General features: G+C 43.2%; 1 protein-coding gene across 3 annotated transcripts in view; it reads right to left on the reverse strand.

The window, feature by feature from the left end:
- Nucleotides 1-200: 200 nt before the first annotated feature.
- The window catches only part of TTF1 (transcription termination factor 1), a 30,571-nt gene continuing 11,303 nt past the window's right edge, over nt 201-19,468 (reverse strand). For 2 of the 3 annotated variants that reach the window (XM_006136808.4, XM_006136807.4), the window contains exons 7-11: nt 15,388-15,616; nt 10,003-10,092; nt 6,741-6,806; nt 5,901-5,986; nt 201-4,278 (exon numbers count right to left, since the gene is read on the reverse strand). In XM_006136808.4, the coding sequence (XP_006136870.2) occupies nt 4,106-4,278; nt 5,901-5,986; nt 6,741-6,806; nt 10,003-10,092; nt 15,388-15,616 (644 nt within the window). In that variant the 3' untranslated portion in view covers nt 201-4,105. The remainder of the gene's footprint in view (nt 4,279-5,900; nt 5,987-6,740; nt 6,807-10,002; nt 10,093-15,387; nt 15,617-19,468) is intronic. The other variant, XM_006136809.4, reaches the window with a different exon arrangement.

A 19,468-nucleotide genomic window follows, 5' to 3' on the forward strand; every position in this document is an offset into this window, starting at 1 on the left:
GATATTTCGACACAAGATTATGGTGTCAGCACACTCTCCGCAGAGGAGTCAGGGACATGTTACTCGAGAGGCCCAGTACCTTGAACAATTTAGTAGATTTAGGCTCTGAATGATGTTAAATGCCTGTGTCCCAGAAGTGAGACCTGTCTGGCACTCTGTATCTCTATCACTGGTAATTGAATGAATGACCAAAGACCAAATATGTTTAAATCAAAGGTAAGTATATTGTAAAATTTAGAAACACAACAACAACAAACAAGTCCCAAACGCTTGATATTGAACACATCCACCCACGTCTCAAACAGATAAAGAATAATCCCAATACAATAAAGAAATACTTTACACTCAGATGGCAGTCAATGGTGAGGTAAGTGATGCCTAGGATCTATAACCCTAGAGCTAACTCATAGCTTTTGGGGAGGATCTCTAGGTAGTCCCACGCTGGTGTTATCAAGATGTTAATGACGGGCAGGAAAACAGTTCTCTATCGCGGCCTTGAGCTTTCGCTACAAGCTGCTGAGCCCGTCTTGAAGGCTTCTTTTCCACTCTTCCTTGTCTGGGTATTCACCACAAACTCAGCTGGTAAGGTAGGAGATGCCTGAAATGGTTCTCCACGGGGATGGTGAGATTCAACAGACTCTAGTTGATGTAACTCAGATGCTTCACCCAGCCTTCGCTAGAGCTAGCACTGAGGAACGCCACAGAGACCCAAGTTTCTTCACCACACCACTGAACACAAGGGATCAAGATGACCAATGAAGAACACGAGCCCTCAAAGAGGCAGGCTTATAAAGTCTGTTTGGCAGGAAAACGGGAATGGTGCCGTGTGCAATCCTGCTCAGTGTCATGTGCTGCAGATTAGTGCTGAGTGCAGCAGATGCTTGGTACTGAGTGCAACAAATGATTGGTGCTGAGTGCAAATCCTGAAATAGTATTCTAATTAGTCTTTTGGCGGAAAAAGCCAGTTTAGCCAAGTCGCACTGTCTATCATGGCACCTCAAATTTACTCCCAACAGACACGTGACCCCTCCTAATAAGGTCAGGATGACAATGATAGAGAGAGACATTTGGTTGGACCAACAAATACAAGGTAAATGGTGGTAACTAACCCTGTTAAGATGGACAATACATAACTTCTTTGTATCACAGTGCAAATGAGAGGTCAGAAGCGGGGGCGGAGTAGAAAGTCCTACTGCTTCTTGAATTGGTCCATTATCACAGGCATACATGTGTACTGGCAGGCACACCAAAGTGGAGAGGGCACAAAGGGGGCATCTATCCCAGGGTCTGGTGATTCAAAAGGGCCCACGGGACCTGGCCACTGCAACTGTGGCACCGGTGGTGGTCAGAACCCCAGGCCCTTTAAACCACTACCAGAGCCCCAGTGCTGAGGCTGCCTGGGAGAAGCTAGCCCCATCCTTGCCACTTCTGCCCTAAGCCCCGCCGGGGACACGGAGCCAACCCCCACCTCGCCTAGGGGCCCAGTGAGGCTGTCAGCTCCACTCTGTACTAATAACCATTGGGTTTGGGCATTGGTATTGTGCTTTGTTGGTAATAAATATGGCTGAACGCCCTCACTGCAGATCTGAATCTGTGGTCTTCCTGCGCAGTTTGATCAGTTATACTGGCTACCCAATCAGAACTGGTGCAGCACGCAAAGAGAACACACACACACAGCCAACAACCTTTGGGTCTGGCTGAGTGCATATGATTAGAACAAGCGTCTCTGTTTTTCAGATGTTAAAATTTGATCATTGTATGGCACGATTAGTCAGCCTCCATTTATATAGTATTGCTAATCTGACAGTCAAAAATCATGATTGAGACTTTAAAATTAATTCATGTTGGTTCCTTTTTATTTGCCTTCTGATGTTGAACTGTAAACTTTTTTAAAAAGTGAGCGAGAAAATTCTCACCTAACAATCAGAGCTGGAAGTTAAGCAATACACTAAATATCATAACAGGTTGCAGTGCTGCTTGAATCCTCATTTTCTGATGAGTCTTTTATAGAACAATCCCTACACAAAAACTAGCTTTACTTGCAGTCATATCACATTATTTACATTGACATTTTATAGAAAATTGCCATTAACTTACAATTAAATCATAAAATGAAGACATATGTACAGTTTTCATCTATTTCACCAACCTTCGTATTATTGTAGTATTTACAAAGAAATACTTCTCTAAGAAAAAAAGAATATATGATCTGTTGACTATTTTCTCTCTGCAATCATTATATTAAAAAGTTTAAGAGAATCCTAAGGGTACAACTTTAGTTTTCATAGAAACATTAAAAATAATCACAAAATAAAAAGGCACCTATGCCATTTTTTGTTGTATAACTGATGAAAACAGAGTAACCTGAAATTCAAAACTACTAAGAATTTATGCAGGACATATTACAGCTACTTTTAAAACAAAATAGCTGCTAAAATGATAATTCAAGCTTCTATAATTCCGCTGCACCAACATAAAACATCAGAAACATCTAAAACAGTGTAGCTCCCTGACTTCTTTTAGGCTACATCTACACTATGGAGCTATTTCGGCATACTGGAAGTCTCCCAAAATAGCTATCCCATGTCTTTAAAACAGCCCGTTATTTTTAAATAGATTTTGAAATAATGCGAGCGCTATTCCTGAGTCCCTGTAAACCTCGTTCCACAAGGTTTAAGGGACGTTTTGAAATAGCACTTTATTTTGAAATTACCTTGAAGTTGTTATTGGGTCATCAACTATTGCTGGAGAAATATTTCAGGTCTCAGCAGGTAAATAACTTTCTACACTGAATCATTGAATTCATGGAAATGCTATGGTGTGTGTTATGCTAGAGCTCTGACTAGATGACCACAGGGGTATCATCTGGTTTTAACTACTATGATTAGATCATTTTAGTTGTAAAGACCTGGCAACATATAGAGCTTGGCCACAGGAACAGTCTTATTATTCCTGTTTTCTGAACTAAACTTATACTCTTCCTTTTTCTAGAACAGCTTTCAATTGTAGACAACCCCTTAGGAAACAACCTAAACATTTTTACTCATAAAAGTTAATATCTTTAAGAAAAATATAAGATACACAGGCCAAAACAACCACATGATGTATGTAAGAGACCACACTATGGCTCCTTAATTAATTTAAACATTTTATACACAGACACCATTTTAACCAAAGGCCCAGAAATGTTCTATAACTCATCAAAAATTATTACTCTAATACTTTTATAGTGCCCAATGTGGGCTATGCAATAAAGATACTTAAGAATGCTTTTCTGGAGACATTCTTCAGATCAATACAATCTGTTTATAAACTTTAGTTATTTGACCATTTTTACAGTGTCAAGATCAGTTTGGTCATATAAATGATGATACTGAAATGGATTTGTCTTGGCCAGTCAGATCAAAGCGTGTGGGCAACTGTGCAGTCACTGATTTGCCAATGTAAATTAGCACATAGCAATCAATTCTCTGCAGTCTGGCTAATCGTACACTAATTTCATTTATATTCCAGTTAGGTGGGAAATGTTTGACAGAGTCTACAAATTCTTAGTCATTACATTTCAAGTTGCTTTATCTACAGTTGTTGTTATTTCTGAAAACTGGTGGTACCCTCTACTTACCTAAAGAGCTGGTTGCATTTTTTTAAATAAATACTATACAAACCAAATTTTAAAAAATCCTTACCGATTTAAAATAAATGGATTTTTTTAAAAGGCAGATTTTAAAAGAGAGCTTAATTTGACATTAGAATGCTGAAAACTGAAATTCACTCAGATAAGGTTAGACAGAATTTAGTAAACCAAATGAAGAGTTAAGAAAAAATATTGCATTTTAGTTTTTTCATAAGTCCAGTCCAAAGTTACCATTACCTTCCCAAAACAATCTGAAGATAAGGTTAAAAAGTCTCGAATAACAAAGATACTGCACAAAAATATCTATATTTACTTCTCTCTTCAATACAAAACAATTGAGCTGGCTTGTGTGTCTTCATCCTTCCCATTATTTCATGGTCATGTACATTCTGTTTCTGATTAAACCCCAATTTCATTAGAATACATTTTTCATTTGCGGAGTGTGCAAAAAGGGAGCATTTTGGAGGATAATCAGTCACTGCTTTCAGAATCATCTTCATCATTGTCAAAGATATCACTGAGCTGGAAAACCTTTTTCTCGTTGCTGGAATGCAGAGTGTCAGAGCTCTGAAGCCTCTTCTTACTTTTTTTTAATCTTTTCTCAAGCAATGGAAGTGTCTCACCATAAAGGTAATCGATTATTTCTTTAGAAACAAACACAACACCCAGTTTAGTTTACATTTCATCTTGGTCTTTTCATAAGCAAACTGTTCTCTCAAAGGTTTGCAAAACTGAATTATTGTTCATTTAACCAGCAAAAATAATATAAAAACAAAGTAACAGCTGCATTTATGTGCTAAGAGTATAAGGTGCACTTTTTGCAGACATTCTCAAGGTACCATATTGACATTAATGTTTGCAATGTGCCCACAAAAAAATCTGTTTTACTGATATTAGAACTTTAACAAAGAGAAGTAAATTGACTAAACTTAGGGAGCAAGTCAGCAAGTTGGAAATAGAGCCCAGGAATCCTTAGACTCTTGGTCTTCTGCTCTAACCATGCATTTTTTGCACATTCTTAATCACAGACTCAAAAAGGAAGTTTATCTCGTTTAATATCAGAAAGGTATTATGTGATGGATGCTGCTGAATGGCAGATTAGGGGACTGGGAGCTCAGCTTACTGAGTCCTCTCATTTGTCAATGATTCACTATGTACACATGAGTAAATCCCTTAACCTGTGTAAAATGGGGATGCTCATACAAAGTGTTTTATAAGGGCTTAATTAGTTGTAAGTGTTTTAAGAACTTTGGTTTAAAAGTGTGATAGATTTGTATAACAGTACTATATAAATGTTGGATAGTTTAAAAACAAATGATTTAATGCAATATTTTAAATGGGAAACCTCAACGCCTTCACAGTTTGATATTCCATGACTGTAATTTGTTTGTGCTCATTAGGGCTAACATTGGCTACCAACACCTTTTTTCATGCTGCCTCTTTCTTCTCCAGAATCTCGGATTTTTTTACATTTATTTTCTAGCTGTTATAGTTGCTGACAGCCTTGAAAATGTGAACTGAGTATATAATTGACACACTGATGGCTGACTGCATTTGCAATGCTCAAAGCAACAACTCTGAGAAGTCTGACCTGCCTTAAGTCATATCAGACAGTGGGCACTAATCTGATAATACTTTCAATGTCAATATTGTTAATAGTTGCATGGCTCCTCAAAGCATGCCTCAAAAGGAACGGGAAGAAAATATGTGAAGACTTGCACAATGTATAAGGACCATTTTGGCATCATAGGTAAGAGGATTTGGAAAAATCACTTCTTCCCACCTCAAACCAAGAAAGAACTAAGCCAAGGGAGCCTAGCAGAACTCCTTAAGGAGATCACCACCTCTTTTGAGAGCCAAGTTCAAGAAGTCCAATGGGACATACATTTCTAATACAGGACAAGCCAGATCCAAATTGCAAAGGAGGCCCATGGGCATATTTGGTCTTGCTGAGAGGAATCCAAGCACAGAGACCACGCATGATCATATTTTGAATATCTACTGAGAGCAGCACCTCCAACGGGGAAAGCTTGAACTGATAATCATGTTAGTACACACAGATATATGCTTTATAAGGAATGTAGTACTAAAGTTTCCAAGTTTCCCGTGGTTGGACAAGACTGACTAACACTCTGAAATACATCAGTGACTGGGTGCTATTGTGTAACTATAAAATTAAATATTAATAATAGAATGTGCATGATCTTAGACAAATTCTATAGGGAAAACTGAAAGTTTGATGCAAAGCAATCGTAAACACACTAACCAGGAAAGGTCTTCTTTTGCCAAGAAGGGACACTGGTAGCTTTTAACTTGTAAAATTTTGCTTGAACATAGGCTTCTGGTACATCTCTGAAAAGAGAAAGGTTCAAATTTAGGGATCCAACATGCTATCAGGAAGTTTTACTATTATAAAGGTATCTATTCTAGAGAATGGTACTGTTTGCTCCAACTAACCAATCTCTCACAGTGTTAGCTAAGTGTCCTTAAGTCTTTTTGGACTTTAGACGACTGAATAAAGATCTCAAAAGAATAAAAAATAGATAGGCCAATTCACTCTTATCCCTTAACATTAATACATCAATACAAACATTGTATGTTATTAATGTGTAATAAACAGTAAGTGGGGTTCATAGTGGAAAATATTTTCCCTTGAAATCAGATCTATTGTATGATCTGGAAAATTGAACACATTAAATCCAAAGAATTGGGTAATTTTACATACAGCATCCATTCTGTTCTAAGAAAACACTGCAAAATTGTTGTTCAATTATCCAATAATTATTCTAAAATGAAGAAATAATGTCCCTGGTGTTAGGCCTTCAACTAGGGAGCAACAACTCAGCCTCATAGGCAGTATATGTATGGCTGTACGAAGAGGGAGGTAGAAGAAATAGCTTTCTGTAATCTTATATTTCAATCCTGATCCCCAGTTTTAGGGTCTAATCCTGTGAAAATCTCTGCAAGTGCAGAATCCTATTGAATTTAACAGGAAAACACGAGGCTGCATGGGTTCAAATCTGTGGATTCCTTTGTGGCACAAGCCACATAAGATGTCTGATAAAAACTACATGTTTGTGGCCAAATAGCAAACAAATGTTTTTACCCAATTATCTCACAGAGCTCTTCCCAGTTCACTTCATTAGCATCTTCCACCTTCATTTCATACAACCTGGGAATCCAAATACAGAAGGAACTTAGAGACTTGAGACAACAATTAACTAAACCTTGAGTCAGTTTTACCTCTCCATTACAAGTCACAGCACATTTTGGACTGGCAAAATCTGTGTGTAAGTGTGCTTGTGTGTTAAGTGCACAAAACAAGTTATATGAAAAAAAATCTTCTACTCCTTGTGCTCACAAAAGCATTTTCAAATACTGTTTCATGAGCACTAGCATGATTTACACAGTCTATATCCACCTGATGTCTCATATATTAGAGATTATAGGCCCCGTGGGGCAAGGATCATCTTTTTGTTCTGTGTTTATTACAGTGACAATGGGGTCCTCATCTAGGGGGGCTCTTACATGCTACAAAACCACAAATAATAAATTACAATAATAATTAAGGCGTTAAAGAAGAAGCATTTAGTTAATTAAAATGGGTATGTAAAATCCCATTTAATTGGTTAACCGGTTAGACATGATGTTTAACCGGTGTGACAAAGCTCCTACGCAAACTTGGTGGGTCCTGCACTTTCAGATGAATTGCTTGCCTCAGAGACTCACAGCAGCCCTCAATTTAGGCACCATTCCTAAGGTATCAGCTTGCTGTTTGTTCCACTACTCTAGTCACTGGCCAGCATGAGATATAGTGGGAAACCAAACTGCAGAGTTTCTGTGAATGCCCCAAATGTTACAAGGCTAAGTAAACCCTTTTCTTTTCCCCAGGCAGTCTTCTCCCTGAGTGGAAATGGGGAAGTGGGTGATGGTGGGGAACCCGAGCCCACCCTCTACTTTGGGTTCCAGCCCAGGGCCTAGTAAAAGCACCTGTATAGAAAAATCACCAACAGTAGCTGTGAGACAGCTACAAAACCTTTAGGCTACTTCCCCAGACTTTCCTTATCACAGGCTCTTCCTACTAGTACCCACTAGGGATGTTAGCTATCGTGTAACTGAATAGTCGTGTAACCGCATGAAATCTTGATATTCTCCGGAGGTGGGGGCAGTGTGCTCTTGGCCCCACTCTCCTGGGGAGCCCCCTGCCACTCCACGTTGCTGCCTCGCTATCAGAGGCAGCAGCGCAGGGTGGCAGGTGAGAGCTGGTCTGCTGGGGGAGCCAGTTTAAAAACCAGTCCCTCACACAGACCAGCTGCCTGCTTGGGTCCGAACTCTCCGTGAACAGAGATTGCTCTATGGCGGCAGCCCCTGTCCGTGGGGGGTCGGAGCCTCTCCTGCCCCTCCCCGCTGCTGCCTCTGATAGAGGCAGCAACATGGCAGGCAGGGCAGGCAGCAGAGCTGGTGCTGAGGAAAACTGGTGCTCTAGGAGGCAGCAAGGAGGGGCAGGTGGGTCCGCAGAGCCAGCACGCAAGTGGAGCCTGCTCAAAAGCTGGCTCCCTGCACATATTGGCTTTGGCCTGTTCCCCTCACTCTTCACATTGCTACCTCTATCAGAGGGGGGCCACGTCATAAACTTTGATTCATGGTCATGGGTTGGCTCTGTCCCCCTTCGGGGTGGGGCCTCAGGCGGAAGGGGCGGTTCCCTCTAGGCGCCGTGCGTCCCTGACAGGGAGAGATTTGGTGCACTCCCCTGCCCCCATGCTAATCAAGACCTGGAGGCGGGGAATGTGCAAAGTTTCTCGCTCCCACCCACACCCTGCCAGAGATATGCAGTGCCTAAAGGGAACTGCCAGCCATTTTGAACAGTTGGTGGTTCCCTCTAGGCATCATGACCCCTGAAAGGGGGAGGGAGCTACCAGCCACTTTGAACAGCGAATGACTTCGCTCACTCTCCCAGCTCCCAGGTCTTGATGGGCCTTGGGGCAGGGAAGTGGGAGAGCAGGCTCCAGGCCGAATTAAATGGTTTGGTGGGCTAAATCTGGCCCACCCCATCCTAGATTGTCTGCAGAGTTCCCTCTGTCCTCTCAGCTTCCCATGCACTAATTAAGTGCAGAGAAATCTCTTTTTAACCAGTCTCAACTGGGTCTTTAATTGGCCCCAGGTGTTCCAACTAGCTGTGGTTTACTTGACTCTGGAAGCCCACTTAATTAGCTCCAGGTACTTAATTGCCCAGATTGATTCTGGCAAGTTCCCCCTGGTTTTAGACTAGCCTTGCCAGTGTACCATGGGAACAGAGATTTACTCAATCTAAGGCTAATATACCCCCCTTCCACCACTTTCTTGTACCCTTCTGGCCTGACCCTGTCACACTGGTTAATCAATTAAAGGGGGGGCAGGTGTGGGGACTGCTCTATAGCTCAGCAAGAGGAGCCCCTGCCTGTGATGTGCCCGAGCCTGCCATGGTCAGGGGTTTCTCTGCCTAGGCTGGAGTGCTCCTGTCCATAGAAGGCCCCACAGCGCTGAAACAGACCCTTGCCCACAGTGGGCAGGAAGCTACTCCAGCCCCCACCGGTTAACCACTAAATGCTTACGAGTTAACCAGTTAACCTTTAACATCCCTAAATTAAAATCCTTATTATGAACTGCTCATATCTTTCTGAAAGTTTAATCTATTTGGGCTGACATTTTCCAGATAGAGAAAAATGTTTTTACTCTTGTAATCAAAACATGCTTTAAGTACCAGCCGTGAAGATTCAGCCTACACTCTTTCCATCTCATGCTTCATTACCAGTAGATAAAGGTATTGCAAGCCAAATCAGATTCTTAATAAAACTTAACATGCATGCAACTGTCTGTCTTCAGGTCATGCTCTCATTCCCTTGTTGCAAAACCAGGGAAGGCAACTGGATTACACAGTTATTACTGACTGGAATGCAAATAATTTTCCTGATGATGCACACGATGGAAAGAAACATACTACTTGCTCAATATCAGCTGTGCTGGCTCTGTAGCCTTAACAAGAATAAAAAGAAATGGAGAACAAATATGAATTTGAACACACACAAGGAACAGCTCTGTTGAGTACTGAAGTACTGTTTTTAAACAGCCAAGACACATTAAGTCCCCAGGATCATTATTAGGGTGCTTTGTAACTGTTTTTCTGTTACAAAATGCCAGTACAGAAACCTAACAAGGGAATACAACACCATGGAGTTTACTGTCCTTTCAGTTTAACAACCCAGAAACATCCCACTTTTCCTTTACATATACTCCAGATTTTTATTTTAATAGTAAGTTCTTATCAACCAGGACATAACCCATGATTCCAAGACAAAAAACACAGAACACTCCACAAATGTGATCCATACCTCTTAATAAGATTGATTTTGGCCTGTAAACCTTTAGCCCCACTATATAGCTTCTGCCCATTGGACATTTTCTTGGTTACAATTGAAATCCTGGGGAAAACAAAGGTAAGAAATGAGCATTTTCCTATGTCAGTGAAAAAAAATCAACTTTTGTTGCCCAAATTAGAGAATTATTTTGTTAATTGTCTTATATGGCCCTATAGCTTTTTTCTCTCCTGTAAAACCCTTTCCCCTCACCTTCCAATAGTTTTATTGTGTTTTATAAGTTTGCTAACATCTTCTGTAAATAAAACTATCCAAGAGGCCCAGTCTAATGCAACATTCAAATCTAAGGTCTTGAATTTCTTGTCGTGTCTGTGTAATTCCACTAGGGATGTTAAAAAGTGGTTAATTAAGTAACTGTTAAAAAAGAGTCTGAGTGGTTACATTCTGTGAGCTTCTTGGGGGTGGGGCCGGGAGCCAGTGTGTGCTGGGAGCTGATGCTCAACTACCTGTCCTGCTCCTGGGGTGTCAGCTGTGCTGCCGGCTTTGCAATATAAGTTTTATACTGCAGAGCCTACAACTCGGGCAGCAGCTGGCTTCCTGGGAGCTGCTATGTGCAGGGCGCTGGCTTTTAAGCAGATTACTGGTGTGTACTAGCTCACGCCTGCTGCCCCAATCCTGGAGAGCTGGCAGTTGTCCTGCAATGCTGCCTCTGTATCAAAGGCAACAGCGCAGAGTAGCAGTCAGCTCCCTGGGAGCCAGTGCCAGCTCTCAGCATGCACTGGCTCCTGCCTCCCACCTTTCTTCTAGGGAGCCATCTCCCACAGCCCATGGCCCTGTTTCCAGGGAGTCAGCTGCCCTCATGCGCTTCAGGCTCCAATACAGAGCCAGCAGCGTGGGGTGGCAGCCAGCTCTCCAGGAACAGGGTTGGAAGTCGGAGTGTAATCATTATGGTAATTGATAATCTCATGCTTATCAGTTAACAATTTAAACAGTTACACCCCTAAATTCCACTCACTATAGTATAATTACAACAGATTTGCACTAGTATGAGGACAAACTTCGGTTCTAGAGCCCGTTTCTTACAACTTTTACTTTCATAATATGTAACACCACACTGTCACACAACAGAATAAGCCTAGATCATGCAAAGACCTAAGTATGTGTGTAACTTTATGCATGAAAGTTAACTAGAAACCCTATCAATAACCTAGGTAGCTGTAGGAAAGAATGCAGGCAGAATCCCAGCAGCAGAGTGGGGGCTATCCTGTTTATTGCACTCAGTGTAGCATGTATGATTACCTGCCCTATGGGAGGGTGGCATGTGTGTGCATTCGGTGCAAGGAGCTCCTGGCCCTCAGAGATCGCATATGGCTGTGGTTCTCAACTGCTTGTCCATGGAGACTTTTTCGGTGGACCACAGCAACACTGTCCAAAGTCACACAGCATGAGGAGACGCTGCCGTAAGGCTGTTTTACGCCGTGTTCACTAGCACGCAGCACGTCATCTATAGTGTCACCTAGGACGCAACCGCATTGTGTTGCCAGTAACTTCCGTCTGAGGCTCTGAGCGTCAGTGTAGCTGCCGCCATCGTGCTGAGCAGTTGCTGTGTCGTTCGTCCTGTGCTACATGTGCTGGAGGTGGTCCATGAAAATTTTTTGATTGGCCTGGTGGTCTGTGAACTGAAATGAGTGGAGAACCACTGGCGTATGGGCTTTGGAGGCCAGGGTGGCTGAACTGGAGGAACTGAAGGAGGCGGAGAAGTATGTAGATGAGGCTTTCCAGGACAGTGTAGAATTGTCCCACCTCCAGTCAGACAGCCCCTGCGCTGTTAAGGAGGATGAAAGGCTCAGGGAAGGAGAGCAGTCAATGGGAGCAGAGGGAAACCTTCCCATAGTTGGGACCCTCCTTCCAGATGTTGAGGTATCCTCTCACACTGAGGTTACCTCTCCAGGGGAGGGAACTCCAATCATTAGGAAAAGGCAGGTGTTAGTAATGGGAGATTTGATCATTAGAAATGTAGATAGCTGGGTTTGCAATGACCGGGAGAACAGTATGGTGACTTGCCTGCCTGGTGCAAAGGTTGCAGATCTATCGAGGCATCTAGATAGACTTATGTATAGTGCTGGGGAGGAGCCAGTGGTCGTGGTACATGTAGGTACCAATGACATAGGGAAGGATAGCAGAGACATCCTGGAGGCCAAATTTAGGCTGCTAGGAAAGAGACTGAAATCCAGGACCTCTATGGTGGCATTCTCAGAAATGCTTTCAGTTCCACATGTAGGGCCAGGTAGGCAGGCAGAGCTTCAGAGTCTCAATGCGTGGATGAGACAATGGTGTAGGGAGGAGGGGTTTAGATTTATAAGGAACTGGGGAAACTTTTGGGATGGGGGGAGCCTATATAGGAAGAACAGGCTCCACCTAAACCAAAATGGATCCAGACTGCTGGCACTTAACATAAAAAGGTCACAGAGTAGTTTTTAAACTAAAAAATGGGGGAAAGCCGATTGATGCAGAGGAGCACATGGATCGGACAGAGATGTCTCTTGGAGGAGAGTCTATTGATAGAGATTCTCTAGGTTTTAGTCATGAGGAAAGGATGGAAGAGGATAAAGTACGGGCCAGATCAGAAGAAAAACATTCACATAAAGAATCTGACACATCAGAAAAGGGCAGACAAACAGTGACAAGTTTTTAAAGTGCCTGTACACAAATGCCAGAAATCTAAAAAATAAGATGGATGAACTAGAGTGCCTCATGTTAAAGGAGGATACTGATATAATAGGCATCACAGAAACCTGGTGGAGCCAGGACAATCAATGGGACACAATCATTCCAGGGTACAAAATATATCGGAAGGACAGAACAGGTCATGAGGGTGGGGGAGTGGCACTATATGTGAAAGAAAATTTAGAATCAAATGAAGTAGAAATCTTAAATGAATCAACATGTTCCATAGAATCTCTATGGATAGTAAATTCCCTGCTCTAATAAGAATATAACAGTAGGGATCTATTATTGACTACCTGACCAGGACAGTAATAGTGACTATGAAATGCTAAGAGAGATTAGAGAGGCTATCAAAATAAAGAACTCAATAATAGTGGGGGATTTCAACTATCCCCATACTGACTGGGTACATGTCACCTCAGAACAAGATGCAAAGACAAAATTTCTTGATATCTTAAACGACTGCTTTTTGGAGCAGCTGGTACAGGAACCCACGAGGGGAGAGGCAAATCTCGATTTAGTCCTGAGTGGCTCGCAGGATCTAGTCCAAGAGGTAACTATAACAGGACTACTTGGAAATAGTGACCATAATATAACAACATTTAACATTCCTATAGAGGGAAGAACAACTCAGTAGCCCAACAATGTGGCATTTAATTTCAAAAAGGGAAACTATGCAAAAATGAGGAGGTTAGTTAAACAGAAATTAAAAGGTAGAGTGACTAAAATAAAATCCCTGCAAGCTGTATGGACACTTTTCAAAGACGTACCCTCAGAGTTCTTTGAAGGGGTCAACAAACATGTGAACAAGGGGGATCCAGTAGATATAGTGTACTTAGATTTCCAGAAAGCTTTTGACAAGGTTCCTCACCAAAGGCTCTTACATAAATTAAGATGTCACTGGATAAGAGATCCTTTCATGGACTGAGAACTAGTTAAAAGACAGGAAACAAAGGATAGGAATAAATGGTAAATTTTCAAAATGGAGAGGGATAACTAGTGGTGTTCCCCAAGGGTCAGTCCTAGGACAATCCTATTCAACATATTCATAATTGATCTGGAGAAAGAGGTAAACAGTGAGGTGGCAAAGTCTGCAGATGATACTGAACTGCTCAGGGTAGTTAAGACCAAAGCAGACTGTGAAGAACTTCAAAAAGATCTCACAAAACCAAAGTGATTGGGCAACAAACTGGCAAATGAAATTTAATGTGGATAAATGTAAAGTAATGCACATTGGAAAAAAATAACCCCAACTATACATATAATATGATGGGGGCTAATTTAGCAACAACTAATCAGGAAAGAGATCTTGGAGTCATCATGGATAGTTCTCTGACGATGTGTATGCAGTGTGCAGCAGCAGTCAAAAAAGCAAACAGGATGTTAGGAATCATTAAAAAAGGGATAGAAAATAAGACAGAGTACATCTTGTTGCCTTTATATAAATCTATGGTATGCCCACATCTTGAATACTGTGTACATATGTGGTCTCCTCATCTCAAAATAGATATACTAGTATTAGAAAAGGTTCAGAGAAGGGCAACTAAAATGATTAGGGGTTTCGAATGGGTCCAATATGAAGAGAGATTAAAGAGACTAGGACTTTTCAGCTTGGAAAAGAAGAGACTAAGGGGGGGATAGGCTAGAGGTCTATAAAATCGTGAGTGATGTGGAGAAAGTGAATAAGGAAAAGTTATTTACTTGTTCTCATAATAGAAGAACTAGGAGCCACCAAATGAAACTAATGGGCAGCAGGTTTAAAATAAATAAAAGGAAGTTCTTCACACAGCACATAGTCATTCTGTGGAACTCCTTGCCTGAAGAGGTTGTGTAGGCTAGGACTATAACAGGGTTTAAAAGAGAACTAGATACATTCATGGAAGTTAAGTCCATTAATGGCTATTAGCCGGGATGGGTAAGGAATGGTGTCCCTAGCCTCTGTTTGTCAGAGGGTGGAGATGGATGGCAGGAGAGAGAACGCTTGATCATTACCTGTTCAGTTCTCTCCCTCTGGGACACCTGGCATTGGCCACTGTCGGCAGACAGGATACTGGGCTGGATGGACCTTTGGTCTGACCAAGTATGGCCATTCTTATGTTCTAAAGCAACCCCACTTCCGGTTACTTACATCCCTACTGCAAAGACATGAGAATGTGAAAGTGTAACCGTGTACAGTACATGGTTAATGGATGAGCCTGGCATCATCGGTTAACCTTCATGGTTACACGCAGGCTCCTGGTATCTGTGGGGAGCTGGTCTAAAAGCCCAGGGAAATGCCCCTTTCCCAATACCCAGGCTGCTGCCTCTGTGTTAGAGGCAGCAGTGGGAGTGGGGTAAGGGGAGGGCAGGCGAGAGCCAGTTCCCCACATGCACCAGCTCCCAAGGAGCTACCTGCCATCCCGTGTATAACCGCTGACATTTTCAGCAATTATAGTTACTTAATTAAACACATTTTAACATCCCTATTTTGCAGAACTGGGGCCATAAGTTGTACACAAGTTGAACTAAAAAAACGTCTTTTTAAGCCACTTGACGCAACACTTATCTACTATTATCAGTTGTTTAATCATGCGTACCTATGCCACAGTACATCTACCTTGGGCAAAGGGAACAGGAAAGTGAGAAGTAACTTTGGAAGTATGTATTAACGTCCACGCCCAAAATAAATCTTACCATTTCTGTTTACACTGTCTCCAATATCTGGTTCCCACTTTAGCTTCTATCTCAGTCCAAGGTACGTTCTTGTAGAGTTGTTCACGTTCAACTGAGAGAGTTCCATCTGAGTTCTCTGCCTGTAGCAACAATCCTATGTCTTTCAAATCAGCCCTCTTCCGAATAGTCTCCTCCACAGCTTGAAGAAGCTTCCGTGTCTCTTCCTGACTCCAAGGACCAGAATTAACCTCTACAGTAAATAAAGTATCAGAGGGGTAGCCATGTTAGTCTGGATCTGCAAAAGCGACAAGGAGTCCTGTGGCACCTTCTAGACTAACAGATGTATTGGAGCATAAGCTTTCGTGGGCAAAGACCCACTTCGTCAGATCCATGTCATCTGATGAAGTGGGTCTTTGCTCACGAAAGCTTATGCTCCAACACACCTGTTAGTCTATAACGGTGGTCACCAACCGGTCGATCGCGAGGCCTCGACCAGTCGATCGCGAGGCGTTCGGGCAACCCCACCCCCCATTTTCCCTCCACCCCCGAGAAGTCCCACTACCTCCCTCTACTGTAGTGCCAGTTTCCTGTGGGGTGGATGGAAGTCCTGTCTGAAGCCCACGTGAGTTCCAGAAGTGCGCGGGCTGCTCCCCTCCCACAGCTCTGTTGCGTGCTGGGGGAGGGGGCATTGGCCCTGAAGGAGGAGTGCAGAGGCTTCCCTGCGCCGCCGGCACCAGAGGGGTGAGCTGAGCACAGGGGTTTCTCTGAGCCACGGGAGCGGGGGTCGGCCTCGGGGTATGGCCGCGCTGTGGGAGGGGAGGGAGTTGAGTTGGCTGGGCTGGGCTGGGCCGGGCCGGGCTGCAGGAGGGGGGTTTGGCCCCAGGGTAGGCGCACGCTGGGGTTGGCCGTGCTACGGGAGGGGTTGTCTGGGCTGCGTTGTGCCGGGCTGTGCCGTGCCGTGGGAGGCGGGTTTGACCCCAGGGCAGGCACTCGCGGGGGTTGGCCATGCTGCAGGCGGGGGTTGGCTGTGTTGTGGGAAGGGGGTTTGGCCCCAAGGCCGGTGCCCGCAGGGGTTGGCCGCGCTGGGGGGGGGGGATGGACCGGGCCGCGCCATGGAAGGGAGGTTTGGTGCTGGGGCAGGCTCCCGCGGGGGTTTGGCCCCAGGGCAGGCACGCGCGGGGTTTCCCGGCGCCGTGGGGAGGTAGGGGTTGGGCCCGGAGGATGCATGTGCTGGCTTCACTCTGGGGGGGGGGGGGGGAGGAGGGGGAAGCAGAATCCTGGGAGGAGGCAGATGCAGGGGACTCTCTGCTGCTATTGGCACCCTGTCCCCTGTCCCCACTCCTCAGACCCCACTCCCCTGTCCCCAGCTACAGAATTCTGTTCCCACTCCCCTGACTCCAGCTACAGAACTCTGTCCCCATTCCCATCTCTACTCCCTGAACTCTGTCCCCCACTCTCCTGACCCCAGCTACAGAACTCTGTCCCCATTCCCGTCCCCACTCCCTGAATTCTGTCCCCACTGGCACCCTGTCCCCTGCTGCAGAACCCTGTCCTCTGCCCTCCCAGCACCCTGTTCCCTCTCCGCTGCCCCCAGCCGCAGAACTCTGTCCCCACAAAATATATAATTATAAATGCTTCATTTTAGATTTAAATAGCATGAATAAAAACAGATAATTTATTTTATAACTATACATGTGATTTTAATTTTATATAGCGGATAATTTAAAAATAAACTGTTTATCAGAGTGTGTATGTAAGGGCTGGGGATAGCAAGTGATGGACAGGAGGAGAATAGAGAGGGCGGGGCTTCAAGGAAGTGGCAGGGCTTCAAGGAAGGGGTGGGGCAGTAGATCTTCGCCTGTTCTGAGATTTAAGAAGTGATCTTCGGTGTAAAAAGGTTGGAGATCACTGGTCTATAAGGTGCCACAGGACTCCTTCATCACTTTTACGTTAAATAAAGTTATTGATTTATAGAGCATCTCTCACGAGTAAAAAAAAGAAAGAGAGAAAAAGTAGAATTTGATCCTGCATCACAAGTGGACAAAGGATTCCAGAGCTCCATTCCCAGAAGCATCACCAACTCCTCTAGTGGATTTTGGCTAAATTACCTCACCTCTTTGGCTGAAATTTTCTAAAAGGATACCAAAAGTTAGAAGTCGAAATCCATATCCAGGAAATACAAATAAGTAGCCTGATTTTCAAAAGTGACAAACAACCCAGCAATGCCCACAGTCTTGAGCAGACATTGCTGGGTACTTGGCATTTTTGAAAAGTTGAGCCTCTAATTTGCATGCCTAAATAGGGTCTTGGGCTCCTAACTTTAGGCATCCATTTTTGACAACTGGCCTCTGTTACAATTTCCTAATCTGACAAATACAGATTATATTTGCCTACTTCACAAAGGACTGCTTGATGCTTACTTATTGTTTGTATAACACATTGTGTCTTCAAAGTGCAGTGCAAAGAGCTAATTAGGCAAACAAGAAAAAACTGTTATAAGCTAATGCCATCTGTTTTTGTACTTACAGCTGGAAAAATAAAAATGGACCTCTCTCAGAACAGTGATTTCTTTCATCCTCAGTATTTGCTGAAGAATAGCAGCTCACCTTAAATCACAATGCAGTTTCTAACAATGGCATCATTTTGTAGGAGACTATGGGAACTAGGTATGGGTGTGAGAAAATGTGTTTATGTAGAAGGAGAGAGAGAGATTAGATTATTGCACAGTTTGGGCTTCAATCTCCAATTTAATTTCTCTAGAAAACAAGGTTTATTTGAGTGTTCATAACTACTAAATTGAAAATATTTGTACTGTAGCTTGTGTATATGCATTACTTATTTTGGCTAACAAGAGAGACGTTCCTATTTTTGCAATGGAGGAGGATGGGGAAGCGATACACACACTGTTTTATGTAACAGCCACTGTATTACAAAAGCCTCCCACTGAATATTGTACTGACATTCCATGAAGCCAGGAAAATCTTTCCCCTATGCAAGTTAGAGTTTTGTGTGTGTTTCTGTGTAGAAGCAAACCAAAAAAAGTATACTTAGCCATTTCTTTGGCTAAAGGGACTATAGCCAATTGAATGTTTTAAATTTCTGAATTTGCAAAAGATGTATTTCCCTGTACATGGAAATTACAGCTATTCCAGAGCTCAAGAATACCATTATATACATTATTAATAAGCTAGTTGATTGCGCTGAAAAAAATCTCGCTTCATTACCTTGAAAGATACTGGAACAAAAAATGTGTAAGCATCTAGAGGATAACAAAGTTAAAAGGAATGGCCAATATGGATTTGTCAAAAATAAGAAATGCCAAACTACGCTATTTCCTTCTTTGATAAGGTTATTAGCCATGTGAATAGCAGTAGACATGACATCTCTTTATATTAGTAAAGCTTTTGGTGCAGTCCTACATAGACTCATAGACTTTAAGGTCAGAAGGGACCATTTTGATCATCTAGTCTGAACCCCTACACAGTGCAGGCCACAGAATCTCACCCACCCACTGCTAGAATAATCCTCTCACCTATATCTCAGATATTAAAGTCCTTGAAACAATGGTTCAAAGACCCCAAGATGCAGAGAATCCTCCCGCTAGTGACCTGTGCCCCATGCTACAGAGGAAGGCGAAAAACCTTCAGGGCCTCTGCCAGTCTACATTATATTCTCAAAATGAAATTAGGAAAGTGTGCCCTAAATGAAATTATTATAAAGTGCATGACAACTGAATGAAAGACAAAACTTAAAAATAGTTATTAATGGTTTGCTATCACACTTGGAGGGCATTGCTACTAGGGTTCCAAGAGGTCTGTTCCAGTATTACAGTAAAACCTGTGCTATCCGGCACTTAACTAGACAGAAAACTTTAGAAACTGGAAAATTTCCAAGCCAGGAAAAGAGAGAGAGAGAAAGGAAACTGGCGCTTTAAGCCGCGTGTGCAGCACGTATCTGGGGGAGGGGCGAACAGCTGCTACGGCTGCCAGACCGCATCCCGGCCCCCCACAGTTCCCAGCAGCCCGGCACCCCTGCGGCTCGTGGCTGCTCGTCCACCCTCCCGTGCCTCCTGGCCTCCTCCCCGGCAGGTCAGCCCCCCGCT

Source organism: Pelodiscus sinensis, chromosome 22 (assembly GCF_049634645.1).
Source record: "Pelodiscus sinensis isolate JC-2024 chromosome 22, ASM4963464v1, whole genome shotgun sequence".
In the NCBI taxonomy this organism is placed as follows: domain Eukaryota; kingdom Metazoa; phylum Chordata; order Testudines; family Trionychidae; genus Pelodiscus; species Pelodiscus sinensis.